Here is a 20,329-nt window from a genome sequence, read left to right on the forward strand (position 1 = left end):
AGATATTTTAGAGCCGCATATAATTTCAAAATCTATATTAACCGGTGAAAATGCATTCCGATATGATTTCACTGAAATGACAGTAAATATATTTTCACTGGGTATACGCATTCACCGTAACATATACAAAGCATGTAAATACAAAAAATGTATCGCTGGCTAGAAGATGAATAACCAGCAATTTAAGAGTCTTTTATATGGGAGACATATATTTTATTTACGAAAAGAAGAAACTATATGGTTTACATGTTTTAGTCATAAACGTATTTTGACATTCGAGATTATGTCGAGAGTATGCCCTTCATAAAAATATCGTAAGCTATTTCTAATGAAATATGGAAGTTATTAAAATGTCTTTAACTATCATTGCATAATAATTTAGATGTAGGTTTGTAATTAATTACAGTTTTCTTGTAAAAAAAAAAGGTGGATGAAAGATGAAACTACACATAATAACAAATCTCTAAAAAAACTTTTCAATTGTACACTACTGTGAATAAGTCTTCGAACGGTCGTATTTTTTAAAGTTACTGGCGCATTCCTTTTTTATCAGAGTTGTTTATTCATTGAAAGAGTTTACAATTTTATTTGACGTTTCTACAACGTTCATGGGTAGAAAAACAATTAAGAGAGTCGGCAAAATTTCAATTGTCGCAAAATTCGGTTTTTGCCTTTAGCTAAAAAAATGTTTTGTATTCAACAACCCATTGTTTTTGAGTAGTGGTATCTTGAGTACGACATAAGATGGTTATTTTGAAATAGTTTTTGATTCTCTCCATGCATATTTAAAAAAATATAATTTTAAATAGCGTCGTTTAACCCTGCCACGGCAGTCTTTATAGTGCTGTTAACCTGTGAATTCTCTTAATATATTTTATTAAAATGGGCAAAATTAGTGAAATGAATCAACAAAAAATTATTATTCACCACCAATAAGGATATAGCAACTGACTGGAAAATCAGTTGGTGAAATTCATTGTCAAAAAAAAAAAAAAAAAAAAATCGAGGACCGTCCGAGAAATAGAAGACCTAAAAAGATCGACGAATCACCAGAGCACTGTTTAGTGGTCTTAGGTCAAGAAAGAAGTCAAGACGTGATCTGGCCCAGGATCTTAATGAGTGTACAATCCCTATTGGTGATCAAATAGTCCATCTGAAAAATAATTTTCGAGAATGTGGCCAAGAGGAAACTATTACTTCGAAACGTCAGAGACGATTTTTTGCCCGAGCACGAAAAGCTTGGACGGACCACGAAGGAGTTTAAAATGGTCCCTTGGACAGATGAGTGCAAATTCGAAATTTTCTGAACTAATCGTCTCTAATTCATTTGCAGATCTCTGAACAGTTGAGCATGGAGTTGTTTCTATAATGGTTTAAGGGTGTTTTTCGGAAAATGGGTTGGACCCTTGGTCAGAATTCATGAGAGCCCCCCATTGGGAATATTTGAACAATAAAAAATAAAAAAGACGCCCAACAAATAAGGAAGATCTGTGGAAAGTGCTAAAAGAAGAATGGGCAAAAATACCCTAAGAATTCATTAAAACATTAATTTCAAGTGCGCCGAAACGCAAGGCACACTAAATATTAGGTTTTAATTTTATTTTTAATGTAGTTGTCTAAGGGTAAATTGATTTTGATTAAACGTAAATGTGACCAAATAATGTTTTTTAATTTTTTTTAATATCATTTTTTTATCGATTAGTTATCAACATGTATTCAAAGAAGAACAGACGGTTCGAAGACTTATTCACAGCAGTGTATATGAGCAATGTTTGTTTGATTTTATCTGCTTTCTGTTAGTTTTTTTATAGATTTTTAATGACGCACCAACGATATTTGAGAACCATTACGGTAGATGTTTGTTTAGTAATTATTATTACCTTATTCGCCGATAACCGAGACTTATTCATATCACAACGATACATCACGTAATCGCCATTGAGATGTTGACATAAGCTCAATCAATCCTAGAACACCTTCATAAATACCTAGTAACCTTGAAAATCGCCACGGCAGATATCACTTGGCGGAGAAAGCTATGAGAAAGAAATGTTCGACAGGTTGGCGAGTTAAACCAGCGTCAGGGAAAGTGCGACCGAGCGACGACCATTCGTTGTATACACTCCGAGCTGAGCGGTCGTTTCGCTTTGATAGAAGATGTTGCTAACGTTCGTAGCAATAGCTGCCTGTGCGGGTTTCGGTTACGTGGTCTTCAACTCTAAGAAGACCATCAACAAAATCTTGCTCGAAATATATTGGGAGTACCAATTCCAATTGGTAGGCTTGCGAGCGGTGTTCGACGACCATGTACGCAGAGAGAAGAACCGCTTACCGGATCTGAGAGATAGGAGTGGCCAAGTGGCGGTGATAACCGGCGGCGGTAGAGGAATAGGGGTAGAAATCGTCAAGGAGCTCCTTAAATGTAACATGAAAGTAGTGATGGGAATACGAAAGCCAGAAGCGGCGACCAAACTCATCGAAACGTTCAGGAAGGAAGGGATATCCACTGATCTGGACGCCTTCAAATTAGACGTGTCTTCTCTCAAATCGGTTAAGAACTTTGCTTCGGAAGTGTCCGCTAAGTATCCCGAAATAAACTTGCTCATCAACAACGCAGGTGTGATGTTCGGCGATTTCAATCTCACGGAAGAAGGGTTCGAGAATCAGCTGGCGACGAACTACCTGGGTCATTTCTACCTATCGCACCTGCTTATGCCGATTCTTAAAAAGGGCGGTAGTAAGACCGAAGGATGCTCGAGAATAGTGAACGTTTCATCTTGTGCTCATTATGCTGCCGAGATATCATTCGAGGATATAAACTTGAAGTTGGAGTATATATCGAAAGCGGCGTACGGACAATCCAAGTTGGCGCAGGTATGAATTTTGAAAAATACATTTTAGAAATCAAATGTGAAAGTAAAGCCCACACATAAACAGCCAAAATTTTATATGATATTCAAAACGCGAAAACGTTGATTTGTATCAGTTACACAATACAGGATTAATGGTTATAGTAGAATGAAACTAATATTAATTTAGTTAAATAATATAAGTTTACGTTTTTCTATGCACTCAAGAATTATTAGTTAATATGTATGTTGTTTTTTCTCTTCTAAAAACACAATCAAAAGCTTATAGCACTTTAAATGAGTCAATAGCGTAGCGACAAAAACCAACAATGGATGAACTAAATAGCTTTCTCTCATGGATTGTCATTTAAAGAACTCGAGAGAAATTCGACTGAATTGTGTTCTTTGTCACGGTTAAAAAAATGTCATTGCATAAATCGCGATTAAACAAAGCTGTGTTGATGATTATATTATTTTTTCACAGGGTACATTCGCAGTAAAAAAAACATAGTTCCAACACAATCATACACTATTTTTTATGGGGTTATAGTAGCAATATCATAATGGTCAAATTCTAAGCATATATAAATACAGGGTCAATAATATAAGAAACACGCTGGTTTTAACTGAATTTGCATTTTCCTCAATCAGGTCATGTTCTTTAGTTGCAAAGACTAAAAATCATTTTTATGATTGATTATGAGAGACAATGTATGATACATTGTACATCTTAAATCCATTAAAAGCTGAGTTTTGAACTTTATTTTTTTTGTTTACAATGTTGTACGTATGTACATACATACATATATACTTTTTGCTAGCGTAGTATTTTCTAGTTATTGTCAATAATTAATTATGGCTGTGTGGCATTTTTACAACGGATTCAATGACCTGATTTATATGTAAAATGATGCGCTCATATCAGATTTGTTTATATTTGACATTTTAAATCAAAAAAATAGATGCTAGAATAACCAATGACAATAATTAAAATCAACGCACACTATGGGAAAAAAATCTCAGCAAAATAAACATTTTATAAACTGAGTTAATTATTTAGAAGCGATTTTTTTGTAAAAAAAAAACACTTTCAGAGACTTTAAATATCAACAACTAAAAGGTTCTATCAATCTAAAGAATTAGTATAATAAAGATATATCTAAAATTAATTCATTTTTAATACATATAGTCTATGAGACCATAATGCTATCAACGATTTCAAGGATATATCGTAGAAGTGCAGTAGTCACAATGGATGAAATCATCTTTAAAAATAATTCTCAACTTAATATTATGATAATATATACTATATTTTTTTGGATTTTTTATAAATTGAATTTTTTCATGGGAAATCCGGTATTAGAATTTATTTAAAATCACAAAAAGTTTTGCATGTTTGCTATCATAATTTATTGAATACAAATTCCATGTAAAATCAATAAGCTTATATGTTCTAGACGCGTGATTCTCATAAATAATCCTACAGAATAAGACACGTAAATCCAATATAAGAAGGGGCTTCCTTCCTTACTTGCTCGTTGAAGTCTACGTGTATTTAAAAAATATTATTATACAATAATTATAGTTATGTTCTGCAACGTCGAGCATCGAAACCGTGGCGGTAAAATCGCATCATTTTCAATACGCGCTAAAACATTTGACATTGAACGAAAGAGGAAAAAATCATCAGAAAAATTAGAGGACAAATATGTTAAGAAAACGAACACAATTTAATGCTTTATATTATTTTCCTTCAGATTATGTTCGCGAGGTATTTGAACGTTAAACTCGAGGCCGAGGACAGCAAAGTGAAATGCTACTCTGTTCATCCGGGCGTCGTCAACACCGAGCTCTTCGACAACACCCCCATTGCCAAACACGCCGGTTGGATAATGAGGACGTTCTTCAAAACGCCAGAACAGGGCGCCATCAGCGTTCTCTACACCGCTTTATCACCAAAATTGGAGAACAGGGGCGGCTTGTATGTGAGCAACTGCCGACAGGGTCTCAGCAGCCGATACTCCGAGAACGAAGACATCCAGAAGAGATTGTTTGAGGTCTCTTGCGAAATGGTCAACGTAAAGGATTTCGGAGTGGTAGCTTAGTCAATGACAAGTCACAAAAACGTCTGAAAAGTGTGATCAAACTATAGACGTTGAGGATAATTTAAATTATTAATATGAATCATAACCATTCCTAAAATATTGTAAACATTTGACAAATGTACTTAGCATATTTATAAAGTTTTTTAATCATTTTATATTGAATAAATAATAATATCCAAGCTGAACTTTAATTTAATTTAATACTTGATGGAATAAAAAAAAATAACGGCATCTATTTTGATAGTATTTTAAATCAGTTCGGAGATTAGTTCACCGGGTTAGAAGCATCACAGATTCTTAGAATGGATATAATACACTATAATAAGAATAACAAAAAATCACCACCCCTCTTCTGAAAATTTCTATCTCAATATTGTAACCAAAGGCGTTTATAAAGGTCGATTTAGAAAATGGTTAATAAAAGGGCTAAGGATCTCCGAATGGATTCTCTCTTTTTCAACTAATATTTAATTAAAAGCGCATGCCTATAACTTTTAAATTTGAACTAGTCATACGTATAAAAGAAAAGCAAAATAATCAAATTGTATATAATATATAGCAAATCAATCACCACAATTATTTGCAGTCCGCTCCTCTTATGGTCAAATAAAATTCACGATTAACTGAATAGGATGATAGAAATGAATTTTTTGTTTCAGCCCATAGGCAAGAAATAACGCACATTGCGCCATAGTGTACGCCAGTGCCCGGCAAAGTTAGCTAACGAAAAAATCCTATCGGTTACTTATGTGGAATTTAACGTCAGATGTGCCTTACATGGCGTTTTCCAGTGGAATGCATACAAGAAATAGAGAAAAAATCATATTCGTTTCAAATAACTTTTTTTTCTTATAAAAATCTGATTTTGTAACCGGGGTTATTTTTAACCGTTTATGAATTTAATTTTTTTAAATAATTTATGTTTTTTATTTTTCACTTTAGATATGATGTTATAAATTACGTTTGTACAACACTAGTAAACTTCTAGTATTCTCGTATTGAATTATATTTTACTTCTAACTAAATATTGCTGATAAATATCACAATGTAGAGCGAACGTATTTTCTTATTGCCTAGTATCTTCTACACTCTTATACTTATATTGGGTCCAGAATTGTTTCCTACAGATTCCACGAAAGCCCACCTTAAACTCATCACTAGCTTGTTTCTGTTCATGACAATAACGTAATGCATATACAAAACGGTGTGAGAAGAGTAGTTCTTCATGAAACTATTACCTAAATATTAGATAGCCGAAAACTAGCAGTAAAATAGCAGACGCCAAATGACATTGGAACAAGAAACTCGTTCTAAACTCAAAGACCAAATGCATCGAGGTCTACGGTGATTACATTACAAACATATTTATCAATATATACTATATCAATAAAATGATTTAGTAATATGTTCAAAACTTTGAAATTTACTTTAAGAATATTCATCATAAAACGCAATGTTACTTATTAGAATATATTTTTATTTATTTAATAATAAATGCAATTTAATCAAAAATCCGTTGTTTGTTTCTTAATATGGTTTTTAACAAGAATAGTATTTAAAAAGTATGATTTTACCAATATTATTTACTACTGTTTCTTCTTCTACAAGTCCGAGAATCACGCAAGAATTGGTTTACCTGGGTCTATTGAATATTGTTAATCTACATAATGCATACTTGGATCTTATATCTCAAAACTTTGCCGACCCATGATCTAGATTCTATAAGATGTGCATTATGTAGCTAAAACAAAACAAGTGCAGGTACTACATGATCTTGTAACGTGTATAAAGTTTCTTTGTGCTTAAGAAAAATAAAATCTTGTTATGCCTGCACTACACTCTCTGGAAGTTGGCCAAGGTTGACCAAGGACGGAGAATATAGTGGGTTACTTCGGTCGAGTTCGGTTCTGCCCGCTCTAAAATCTCTCGGAAGTTGTCCGAGATCACCGATAATGGGAGGTAAAGTGTGGGTAATTCAGTCGACTTGGCCAGCCTCGAGCGCTTCCAAACATTGTCGGCAAAAGGACCGAAGTCGGAGCTGCTCTTTCGAGCGCGAGCGGTGAGATACTTCCCCTTTCGCTCTCTCGCGTGTTAAGTGACGAGAGTGAGAGAGATAATGATATGGTGTTTCGCAAACTGAGATAGAACGAGTAACTCGCTTTAATTTCAGTATGCGCGTAGGCGTCCTATGATCCTAAAAACCTGAACATAATTATTATATTAAAATTAACCAACAATCAACAACCTTGCCCTTAAAAGCATTATAAGCCATTTCGCCAAAGATCCGACGCCTGTGGGGTTTCTTTCACAATGACAAATTTCTACATATAATGGCTAACATACTTTCACAAGAATTTTTCTTTAGCTATTAGTTAATCTACAATATAAAGAGAAATTGATTAACTAACATCATTGTAATATTTTAAAACTGCCGTTTACAAAGAATAAAAATCAATTTAAAATTATGGAGTGGCATTAAAAATAGATATTTTACTTAAAAGTAGTTATATTCCTAAAAATTGACATTTAATTGGCGGCGCAAGTTTTGCTAATTTGTATTAAAGATAATGCAGATTACCTAGTTAGCCACGCAACATGTAAAGTTAGGATATGTAAACAAACAAATTATTTGTTGAAACATACATTTATATATTTTAGAAACGTATTTGTGGCTATTTCTAAAGCAGCTAATGTAGTCAAATTTGTGCGCTGCACGGCCAATTAAACCTCGTCATTTTCTTTCAGGTAAAATAGCAGTTTATTAGTGAACGAAATATCTCAATTATTCACGCTTCATTAGTAATTATTGTGTTTGGACGGGTAATGTCAGTTTTTTATACGCATTTTAAAAACAGTTCTTGAGATTTGCAGTGATTATTTGAAACGATTTTATTTTTATTGAAGTTAATTTTAGACATTATTTCATACAGTTATGTTCAAACGTACACTCCGATAAATACATACACACAAACTAGTACATCCTAAATAGATTAAAGTACTTGAACTAGCTACGAGTAGCTAACGCCGTCAACATCCTTGTGTCTGGTAAGTCCCTAAAAACACTGGATCAAAGAATCGGAAGACGATAGTTTTTCTGAAGAAAGAAATACAAAATATATTTATAAAACCTTCGCATTTATCTAAATGTAATTAAAAAAAATCAAAATAAAATATAAATTCATACATAAATTTGTCAACTCTCAAAGCAATCAAATAAAAAACTAAACATATATTTTTAATTTGAGATGGAAATCATTACATACAAAAGACGCTAATTGGCGTCCGCGGTGTTTAACTTTCGGCACGCTCAGGACGCCAATTGGCGTGATCAGTAGGTAAGTGTTAGTTTGATATCATTGGAGATGTTAATAATAATAGCATCTGTCCTTGTTAAAATGTTACTCAGGGTCTAGAAGGAAGCATACTATATAGGGATTCTGTTTCGAGACAACCTGGGAATTTAAAAAAAAGAACCAGGGACCAGACTTTCCGATTTAATTTTTATTTAATATATCGTACATTTTTTTTAAATAAAATCTCCATAGTCGAAAACAACCCAATAATGTATACAAGATAGTTAAGGATCGGCAAAATGACTCGGTTGTCCTTGTAACGTCACGTCTGCAGCGATAAAGAAAAAATTCCTTCACATTTACCTATCAACGAAAAATATTGTGAATGAAACATATAATGATTTTTTATAACGAAGGATTGTGTCGTCATCTTTGCAATAAAATCTTTCGTCGTTATTTGTAAAATATAACTAAAACGAAAAAAAAATACAAAAGAGAAAATACTTTGAAGTATTTACACACGATATTTTTCGGCATGTAACTACAAATACGATGCACGTGTTTTTCCTAGAATAATTTGAAAGCATTCTCCTCGGGTTGATTTTATTTGTTGAAAGTATCTGTATGTCTTTAGACTTCAGTCAAATACGTTCTGCGGATTTCGGACTTCGAGCTAAAATGACAAAGGTTACTATTTATTTACCTTACTTATATTTGTTGTTTACAATACGTACAGTATCATTTTTATTATTCAACTACAATATTTTCTTTGTTAATTATTTTAGTCCATAATGGATAAAAGTCAATCCGAAGTGTGGAAACATTTCAAAAAAACTCACACAAGGGAATCAGCCCAATGTATCCAGTGTCCAAAGCAAATCTCTTGTAAGGGGTCAAACACAAGTGGATTAGTAGGAAAACACCTATTTAAACTGACATCATCATCGATTTCCTACTAATCCACTTGATGAAGTGGATTAGTAGGAAAACACTTAATCAAAATCACATCGAAAAAAACTCCGGAATCGACCGATATATAATGCTCCAAAAGTGCGAAGAATCAAAATAAGTCAGCCGTTATTATCACATTATTTTGAAGCTCTGAGTGGCTGAGATGCCACTTTACTGACTTATAAAATAATGGTTGATTTCATTTAAAAAAAAATATATAAATTACCACAATTTTATCATACGAAATGTTTACAACCCTAAAGCCAAAATTTAAGAAAGAGGGAATAAGAGTCTCATTGGTTTGATACATTTTTTACAAAATCCAGATCAAGTTGTTCAAAAAAAAGTATATTTAAAATATGGTGAATAATTATTGGGTCGGCTTTTTTCTAGTGTAGAAAGCTCGAATATCGAAATAATCGAAGAAGAAAACGCCGATTGCCATCTCAATAACATGTCAATTGAAGAATAATTAAACAATGCATTAAACCACCAGAATATTTCAATCATGAGAAATAAAAGATATAACTTGCAAAAGCAATTTCAGATTTTAAACTCGACTGAAAAGCGGACTCCGAAACTAGATCTTCTGTATAAATCATTGCTTACAATTAAACCAACAACGACAGAATGTGAGCGAATATTTTCTACGGCGGGAATATTTATCACAAAATCGGCAAACGGACCGAAGTCAAAGAAACCGAAGTCGGAGCTGCTCTTTCGAGCGCGAGCGGTGAGATACTTCCCCTTTTGCTCTCTCGCGTGTTAAGTGACGAGAGCGAGAGAGATAATGATATGGTGTTTCGCAAACTGATATAGAACGAGTAACTCGGTTCAATTCAGTATGCGCGTAGGCGTCCTATGGTTAACACGCATGTCGAGCGCTGCATCGTGGTTACGTGGTCAAGTAATATTACCACATGCTTATTGGGGACTTCAACATACTCTTACTGACATCTTTGAATATTTTAGGGCACCAAAAGAGATTAATTATATTTTTGATAGTATATTCTTCTAACATATATCGCTATTATATTTTTTTTTATATAAAATTAAATAATTAGTAGTATTTTATTTTGTTAAATAAAATCGTTTCGAATATCCTTATGTATTTTCCTAGATCGGTTTATATAAATGTCACACCATAACGAATTCTTATTTAGAATTGATGGCGAAAATTTCTAGGATAGTCACAGATGTGGTGTTCGTATTCTGAAGTATCATTTTTATGCCTTACGGCATTTTGCAAAAGCCGACGAAGATTTTGCGTAAATTGAATATTTACGACCGAAAAGTTTCCACTGATATTGTATTGGTAAATGCCCACACAAACTTTTATAATTAGCAGTAGCGTAATTATAATTAAATGACAATTTAAAAATTGCGATTATTTGTCACATTTTTTGATCGCGCGCAAATATGCCAGCTGTACGTGACAGAAGCCGCCGTCCAGACGTCATTTTAAATTTGCGGCAGTGTGAAGTTGTAGGTCTCGGCCGACTTCAGTTGTAACTTCGGTTCGGACAACTTCCAGAGAGTGTAGTGCAGGCGAAACAATAAGAGCAATTAATTATAATAAAAACGTCCAGAGAAGTGGTGTTGAAGCACTGAGAGAAGGTTACACCTCCTCGTGAAATGGTCGACTTATTTGTCTTCCAATTGACAAACATAAAGAAAGCGAGAGTGCTCCCACCAAAACATTTAACCGAACACGAGTCGGTGCTCCCACCTGTCGACCGCTACCGCAACCATTCCTTAATCCGAAACAGACGGCTGCTTTACCGACCCGCAAGAAAACAAACCGACAGGTCACCGCCTCGAGAACCAGTCTAAGCTACGATAGATATAATATTTACTGTTACGTTTATGAAATCAGCGTATAAACATTAACACTGCGTCATTCAAAGTCAAACCTTGACTCGCTAACTCGTGGATACCAAGATTGTATTAACATATTAACCGCATCGTGCCGCGGAAATGAAAGCAGCAGCGCGAAAGAAAATGCCGATCGCGAATGGAATTATCGAGCGTGAATGAACACCGACTATTTAGAGTTGGAAAATCGAGCTCTTGAAACAGATATGTCCACTTGACTTTGAGACGTCCATCCGTCACACCGAGCAACCAAAAGCAATGTAAACGATTACACCACATATGTACGTGTGTGAAATCGCGATTGAACAGTGTCATAGCCTTCAAATGCCGAAAATATTTTGGATAAATAATATCGTCCGTGCATGCGATAGGTGCGTGCGCAGTATCGCTGGAGCTCTTGTGCTTTGTGTTTGACTTCAGATCATTTTAATATATGTATGTAGAATAACGAGGAAACGCTTTCAGAGGGATGAAGAGGGTAAACAGACATATAGAGGCCGGAAGGTATTCAAATATTCAATGTAAGATTACATGAAGCTAAACGGTAATTAGGATGAAATGTTTGAATTTCATTTATAATATACACTACACTCGAGACGTTCAATTATGAATGGGGGGTTACTCAAAGTTCGAAACACAAGTAGGTAAAAAAACGACAGGTAAGTGTCTTGCATAATACATCGATTATTTCTGAAAATATAAATAAATCAATATGTGAATCGTTTTGCATTAATATACGCCCAGAAAATAATGTGGCAATTTATGAATATAATTATTTCCTGAGAAAAATGTGGAAGAAACGGAGATGGTGTCTAATCAGATCAACCCTTGAATACAAGGGGGGAAATGGCACGAGTTGGTGAATAATTACAGTTTAAATAGAGTACTACCGTGTAAATATCAACAATCAGCTAGATGTTACATAAAAGGAATGAGTGTAATTGGAATTATGTGGAATGCAAATTGAGCATGATCATAATTGAGGTAATCCATAGAGGACTACTAGATCTTGGACGATTTTTGGTGATAACGATGCTAGAAATAATTATATTGGCAAAGTATCTAAAAGTATCCGCGATCTGACCCTTAGTTATAGGTAAAAATTACAATAAAAATATGTATAAATTTAATGTCAAAGCTGTGTTTGAATAAAAAAAATAATATGAGTAAAACATATATAAAAAAAATGCGCTACGCGACCAAATTCAGAGCTGAAATATTAAATACAATTAAAAATCTTTGCAAGCCTTGCTACTCAATTAAAAAATAACAGTTTATTAGTAAAGTATTGTACCTGTTCAGACAATTAAGCATTTAAGGAAAATTCTATATGAGGGTGGCGATTCAATTACCGGATCGTTGCCGCGGCACTGTCACATGTAATTAGATCAAAAGTAAAGCAGCATGGTGGCATGCAAAAATGGATATTAAAGCCTTATTCAAATTAAGAAACACTGCAAATGAATTGCATGTGGCGATAACGCCTCAAGTCGTACTATTGTGTTATCGGTTCAGAGATTAAAATGCCACACCTCGATTTATTGTTGAAAAATAATACGGCAAGTTGATGAAAGTATACGCGTTTCTATTCTTCTCTTTCCGCAAATTGTCTAGATAATATGTTATTGAAAAGACAACGCATTCATCCACACATGTTATATTATATTTAAATGTGCAAACAATATGTTGAACCATTGAAAAAAATCTTTTATAAGCACTATCCATTCCGCAGCTTATTCATTCGACAACATTCTTATGCGGTAGACCAGCGATTCATACTAAAATTTGAAAGCAGACCGCAAAACATATACAATATGACTCGAAAGATGGCTCCAGGTATATTTATCTGAGGAAGCCCGAAAATGTATATTCTTCAAGGTGTATTGTAGTTATAATCAGATATTATAATTTATTTCTTAAAGCACGAAGGTGTATTTTTATTCCATCTAAGAAACCCGTTAAAGTTTTATTTTTGCGGATTGTTCTACAAATATAATTATATAAATTTACACCTCCGTAGATAATTCCTCTAGCCGTACTCGTTTTCTTATACCTAACTATCCTTAAATGTTCTCTTTTTCCTGTATTAAATTTATGTACATCTATATATAAATATTAAAACATTCATCTTCAACATTTCTTGAACATTTAACCATTCCAATCTATCAATCATACTTTTACAACTAGTAAATCTATTTTTATTTAAGAATACTTTGGCGGACCTCGGTGGGAAGACTACGACCGGCGGCGCTTCGGTCGCCGATCTCTCCTATCATCACAATTATTACAAAATATTATACATTCAATGAACTAATACTGCAGTGGCCCAACCTGTGACAATTATAAATTGCTAAGATCCAAAATTAGGCAGCACTCTGTTAACACTGACGAGACGGCGGCGTAGGACAACATATTCTTTGGCGGACCTCGACGGGAATACAACGACCGGCGGCGCCTCGTTTGCCGATCTCCCGTATAATATAATTTACATCTAATATACAATTTAAAAAAATCTACTGCAGCGGCCCAATCGTGACAGATGGCAATTCGACACAGATTATTATTTGTTTGTGCTGCTAAAATATAATACACATAATATAAATATATCATAATAATTTAAAAAATGATACTATTGTATAACGTATATTTATAATCACATCTGATTAAGTTTTTTAGTAATCTCATGAATGACTATCGAGTTGATTAATTTAAATCGAGCTAGGTCGCTCTCGCTATTCAGCAATAAAAGCATGTAAATTGTTGAATGCGATAGAATATTGGCATAATATATAGTCGAATGGTTCAAGAATTATCAATTTCAAAAATAATCCATTCCCTAGTAAGCTTAATGTGTAACGATAAATTACTTTCATATGTAAGAAGTACAATTTCGTTTGATTGACTTGTAACGTGGGCCCGTCTAAACGCATTGTTATCGTATTGTAACAATCAAGAACGACTGGTTATCTTTGTTAAAACTGAAATGGTTAGGTTCAACCAACAAAAAGGGGGACGGATTAATTCGAGTGGGAGGAAATCCGGGAAACGCGCTAATTATGCGAGAGAGCGCATTGTGTGGTACGTGCGACCTTAGCAAAAAAACAAAACAACACAAAAATCATAAAAAAATAACACTGGAACGGAAAGCTCCAGATAATTTAAATCGAGGCAACGAAGCATACAGAAGTGGCTGAATATGTTTTCGATAAATACGAGTTTTATGTTTGCGCACACGATATCTATATTCGCAATGTCTATATATAGTTGTGCAGGTAATTCCAATTCACTTATGTATAATAATTCTTAGAACTACTATCGTTCCTTCTGAGCAAACGCAGACAATACCAAACGATCTCATTCAACATCAAGATAAGTAAATAACCATATGTATTAATAATAAATTAAACGATAAATGTACCAAACCAGATGTTTTTTATACGAAATAATTTCAAGTGCTAAAGTTCCAATTAAAATTCCAGCAATTAAGAAACTGACTGATAATTTTTGTTGCAGAGAACAGTGATGAATGTCTTCTTAGAAACAGATCATCAGCAAACGCAAGGTTGCTTCACCGGAAAGGGTTGATTACTACAATTACTGTATAATGTACCGCCAGTTGAATAATCAACGCGGTAAGAGTTAAATTGTCCGAACAATATTAGCTTTATCTGTTCCTAATTCAATATACGGTTGGAATCGACGAATAGAAATAAAAATATAAGCGTTAACGAAAAATAAACATTGGGCTTTCACTATATTAACAGTTGAATAAGCGAAGAACGTCGCTGCCAAAAATTTGCAATCGATAGAGAAAATAACTTTGTTTGCTCATAAGACAGCTGCTTCCTCATTAAATGCATTATCTAAAGGCAATTTTGGTTGAATCCTTCGTGTGTTTATACTACTACTGTATTTTGTACTTCTTTGACACGCAACCGTCAATCACACGCGAAACCTTGGACAAAAATTTCGCCCTGTTCCTATTGATTCGCGACAAGACACCCAAACGTTCAAGGAAAATTTACCGACATCATTTAGGACCCAGAGTAAAACATAGCCACTTCCATTTAATCTAATAAATTGCCCTTTTGCGTTCTAGAGCCATATATTATATATAAAACTATTTTAGTTTGTAATCCTTATCTATTATTTATATACTGTTTCTGAAAGTATTATATTGTCCTGGAAGGAATTTTCCGGTAAAGTAGAAATAACAGAATGATTTTTGTTAGGTTTTCGTCTTCAACGTTCTAACGTTGTAAGGGTTTTCTCACAATGTTGGAACGTTGTAGCTTTCAAGTAACAAAAATGTAATAGACTGATTTAAAGTGAATGCTTGAGTTCTAGGAGACCGCGACTAAAATAAAATGAGATGGCACAACCTCATGACTATTATGTAGGTTTAAAAAACTACAAAGTGGATATTTTATAAAACCAAAAATGAATAAGGTCAAACAGAAGAGGCGCGCCAGTTGTGATTGTATCGTTTGTGACCCCTTTTACATTTTCATATCGAACGTTTCATTACTATGTCTGAGTGTGTGCCCTGCCCATTGTAGCATTTGGGTCAACGGGTTAAGAGCGGTGATAAAATATCGAAATTGTTACTATAAGAGTCACCGCCCGTTTAGCATTTTATAATCGAAGGGGTGGTTGGCCTTGGTGTGAAGGAACTTAAAAAAACGTTCGTGTTTGAACGCACGAAATAATATGTAATACATAGAATCATAGTACATAATCTTAACCATCAATCAAAGAACGCTGACATGTCAACTGGTCATCAATTACAGTTAAAGCTTATCGGATAATAATATTAATTTAAATCGCAAATGACGTCACAATATTATGATAATGGTATATTATTACAATAAGAATTCTTTTATTAATCAAGGCTACTTTTAAATGAGCCACCGGTTGTTTCACAATACATGCAGTAATGTGCCGTAAGTCATAAGGATGATTAATATGCAGCATACCATACATACTATTAGTGATTCAATATTTGTATCTCGCCTACACGATATGTATTAGAATTGTAGAAAAGTTAAAGAAAATACTATTATATTTCTGCGAGAATCGAGTTGTATCTTAAAAAATATCTAACCGATTTCAAGATACATAAGATAAATTCGAATATGATTTTTTTACTTTTAATTAGTTCACAAAAAAGCGTTTTAATAAAAAAATAAGCTTATTTTTATAACAAATGTAATGCTTGCTACACTCTCTGAAAGTTGTCCGAACCAAAGTTCAACTGAAGTCGGCCGAGGTCGCCGACTTCCGAGTAGCGGCCACACTGCCACAAATTTCATATGCCGTCCGGACGGCGAGCGTGAATGAGGTCCGCACGGCGGCTGCTGTCATGTACAGCTGGCATATATGTGCGCGATCAAAAAATGTGCCAAATAATCGCAATTTTTAAATTGTCATATTATTAAAATTACACTACTGATAATTATAAAAGTTTGTGTGGGCACTCACCAATACAATATCAGTGAAAACATTTGGGTCGTAAATATTCAATTTACGCAAAATCTTTGTCGGCTTTTGCAAAATGCCTTAAGGCATAAAAAAAATGATAGTTCAGAATACGAACACTACATCTGTGACTATCCTAGAATTTGTTGCAATCGATTCTAAATAAGAATTAATTATGGTGTGACTTTTATATATACTGATCTAGGAAAATACATAAGGATATACGAAACGATTTTTTTTAACAAATCAAGTACCACTAATTATTTTTTAATTATTTAATTTTATATGAAAATAAATATAATAACGATATCTGTTAGAAGAATATACTATCAAAAATATAATTAATCCCTTTTGGTGCCCTAAAATATTCAAAGATGTCAGTAAGAGTCCCCGATAAGCATGTGGTATTATAACTTGACCACGTGACCACGATGCAGCGCTCAACGTGCGTATTAACCATAGGACGCCTACGCGCATACTGAAATTGTACCGAGCGGTTTCTTTGACTTCGGTCCATTTGCCGACAATGTTCGGATGCGCTCGAAGCTGGCCAAGTCGACTGAATTACCCCCACTTTACCTCCCGTTCTCGGTAACCTAGGACATCTTCCGAGATATTTTAGACCGAACTCGACCGTAGTAACCCCGAAGTAACCCACTATATTTTCCGTCCTTGGCCAACCTTGGCCAACTTCCAGAGTGTAATGCAGGCATAAAACAAAACCAAAATTTTACGAAAATTCTTGTTTGTTTACATTTAAAGTTTTAACTACGTATGTATTGAGTTTAAAATAATTTAATCTTTACTGTGTTGTCATTATTAATCATTGCATAATAAAAAATATATATATATATATATAGTTATATGGAATGTCACAATAATGAATTCAGATTAATTCCATAGAAACATTAAAACGGTTTTATAAAATAGCTGTTCAAATACACATGCATACGTATTTGAATGACGTATTATTTTGCAGTAGTAAATTACACATACATAGCATTTGTGCAAACCAATTACTATCATTATTCAACTATTTCAAAAGATAAACACGAACTATCGAACTAATGAGAATGAGAAAACACAAAAAAAATTGTGTTGTTCGATGTTGTTCGATGATTCGCTGAACTATTTTATTTGGCTCTTGGCGATTTTTTTAGCTTCTAAATTCTAGACTTGGTTAACATGTATCCAAATATATGGTCTACAATATAATCACATAATATATATCTGGGAGGTGAGTATTGCTAATTTGGAAATACTCATACAATTTATTATGGGGATGGGGAGTCTGTCACAGAACTCACGCCATTTTGAAACATCCTACTACACTCGAATACTTGATGGAATGATAGGTATGCCTAGTATTTTTGACTTTTATATATTAATTTAGTTAGATAGATTTCACCTCTTAGCTCATTAAATAACTCTGCTCCTCTAATCTGATTGTGCGAACATATACATTACTTACGACTAAATTAATTTTTATACGAAAACTGACAGGTTTCTCGCAAACACTAATATTTAAATATACACTCATAAAAATTGATACGTATGCATCTTAATAAACACATTCACAAAATAGCATGAGTACACAATGAATACCACAACGCTAAATAAAATGCGGTAGGATGCATATATATATTAGATGCGTAGATATCTGAGGAATTTATTCTGAACAATGAGTACTTTGTCTCGCTAAGATTCCAGACGAACTCGCTGTCATTCGCAACCACAGAACAGAGAATATACAGAAGCGGCGTTCGCAGTGAAAAACAATTTACTTCCAAGTCGTAACTCTCCACTGACGTCAGGCGGCCTTCTTATTCCTTTTGGATCATAATTTAGGCATTAAATACTATGGGGGGCTATTAAGTTACAGGGTCTAAAAGTCATAGTATAATAGAAAACTATCAAAGTATAAAAATGGCGTAACTTTTCACGTGTAAGCACAAATTAATACGTTTTACCTAATCTAAGCAAACGGTTTTTTAAGCGTCACTCAATATGTTTTACGCACAGAACAGAATCTCGTGCCTGTGTGTTTGACAGGGCCGTACTTAGCTGATGTTTAAAATATATATTCGATAAAATCTGCATACACAAATAAATAAAAGTTTAAAATTTATTATATTTAATTATATTAGAAATATCTTCTGTGTAAGTTTTAGAATTTTTTGTAGAAAAATTGAAACACATCTTTAAGATTTTGTGCGAACTGCGTTTTTTTTTTTAAATATCGATTTCCCAAGGATACATGGAAGACTGCCATTGATAGGCCGCTTTGGACTCCTAACAATAGAAGCACAATTTCTTCGTAACATTTTTCATTATATTTATTTTACACTACCAAAAATAGTTTTCGAAAAATTAAAAGTAAAGTGATATTTCTAGTTTCATGAATATTACACACAGTTATTATCAAAAAATCTTAATTATTCCATGCCAAATATAATTGCACGCGCAAAAAACGAGATTCCATTTGCGCTCTGGTTTAGCGTGATAACAAATAAAGTTGAATACATTATCGGCTAATTAGTAAGCAGTGAAAGCAGCGGGCATGTCGAGTCAAGGCCTTGCGGAAACTCAAAATTGACTTTCAACAAAAACAGTGCAATTTTTAAGGCATGACAATAAAGACATGTTTACACACGCTCGATATTGATAACAAAAACAAACTCACACGCGAATTTCCAGATGCATTGCGAATATTCGAAGATCCGGTCACCTTTCAGTCAAAACACAACCGAGCACTTTGGCCGACTTCATTGGTATGACTTAATTGTGATACGATAAGAAAGCACAGTTTGCGCATCTGTTGTGCACACTGTTCAGACAATTTCGGCGCTATCAGAAAAAATCGTATGTACAGCGTTCACGGCAGTATGGTATGTGGCGCGAATCAGCGCTTCTCAAACGGGGCCGTAAATTAATTATGACATTTAAAGTAGCGCGTGCTCTCTATACTACCACCGTTCATTATTTACGCTTGATTATGTGTAGACATTGTCCAAATTTGGCTCTGTCGAGGGTTCCAGCGGTAGTGAGATTTACGATTCATACACTACATCGCTGAGAAGTATAATTTTCTATTCATTGACCACAGCAGTTAATCTTAATTCAAAGCATGTTGCCTCAGCGATGCGCACCACATTGCTCTTTAACAGTTGTCACTTTCAATTAGCTTTGAAGAGATCAGTTAGTTTGATTATTATTTGAGTGTCATCGAGATTAATGCCTCTTGACAATTCTGTTTAACCACAGATTTCGATAAATGCCTGAATTCCTGCAGTACAACTGTGTTTGAATTACAAGCAGAACCCCTTACAGGCCTTTTCGCCTTTAATCACAAATTGGGGGGGATGGGTCACAATAACGATTAATTGAAGAACGAAAAGAGAAATTTCCCACATTGCGAAAGATAAGACCATACATAGCACAACGGAAGAGAGAAATTACGGTCACCGCCTACTATCACCGGCAATAAAAACAAATCCTTTGTTTTTATTGCCGGTGAGGAGAGATCAAGAGAAATATGAGAAGACGCACGCCAGAAAAAATGCGTTCGACCATATATCTATTGTTATTTGAACTCCTTGTTTACCGGTCTGAAAGGTAGGCATTTGAATCATGTTTTCTCTTAAGGCGTGGACACATTTTAAGGTGTGTTCAAGAAGCGATGCAATAAGTTAGTAAACATCCTAATCTGCGTTTCGCAAGAGCTGTCTCAAATGATCAATGTTAAAAATGAGACACGTGGTCACGTCTGGAAAGACTG

At 34.1% G+C, this 20,329-nt stretch overlaps 2 protein-coding genes and 1 long non-coding RNA gene across 5 annotated transcripts in view; 1 reads left to right on the plus strand and 2 right to left on the minus strand.

The window, feature by feature from the left end:
- Positions 1-20,329, minus strand: part of LOC148232200 (TBC1 domain family member 12-like) — a 37,596-nt gene that overhangs the window by 4,553 nt on the left and 12,714 nt on the right. The window contains exon 1 of one of the 2 annotated variants that reach the window (XM_088193660.1): positions 19,235-19,326. The exons of the other annotated variant lie outside the window; for it this stretch is intronic. Within the exon in view, the coding sequence (XP_088049786.1) occupies positions 19,235-19,254 (20 nt within the window). The 5' untranslated portion in view covers positions 19,255-19,326. Of the gene's footprint in view, positions 1-19,234; positions 19,327-20,329 lie in introns of those variants that run through there. 2 annotated transcript variants of the gene reach the window in all.
- Positions 1,670-5,139, plus strand: LOC148232201 (polyprenol dehydrogenase-like). Its single transcript, XM_088193661.1, has 2 exons — positions 1,670-2,874; positions 4,607-5,139. Exons 1-2 carry the CDS (start codon positions 2,158-2,160, stop codon positions 4,952-4,954), a joined length of 1,065 nt encoding a protein of 354 aa, XP_088049787.1. The 5' UTR covers positions 1,670-2,157; the 3' UTR covers positions 4,955-5,139.
- On the minus strand, positions 8,433-8,904 carry LOC148232202 (uncharacterized). Of its 2 annotated transcripts, none has more exons than XR_015810853.1 (2): positions 8,770-8,904; positions 8,433-8,610 (listed from the first exon to the last, which is right to left on the minus strand). It is a non-coding gene; the product is annotated as an uncharacterized LOC148232202 (long non-coding RNA). The 2 variants fall into 2 exon arrangements; XR_015810852.1 differs by having other exon boundaries at positions 8,766-8,883.

The sequence above is a fragment of the Plectrocnemia conspersa genome, unplaced genomic scaffold (genome assembly GCF_051122295.1).
Source record: "Plectrocnemia conspersa isolate PC_06_02 unplaced genomic scaffold, ASM5112229v1 ptg000009l, whole genome shotgun sequence".
Classification (NCBI taxonomy): Eukaryota; Metazoa; Arthropoda; class Insecta; order Trichoptera; family Polycentropodidae; genus Plectrocnemia; species Plectrocnemia conspersa.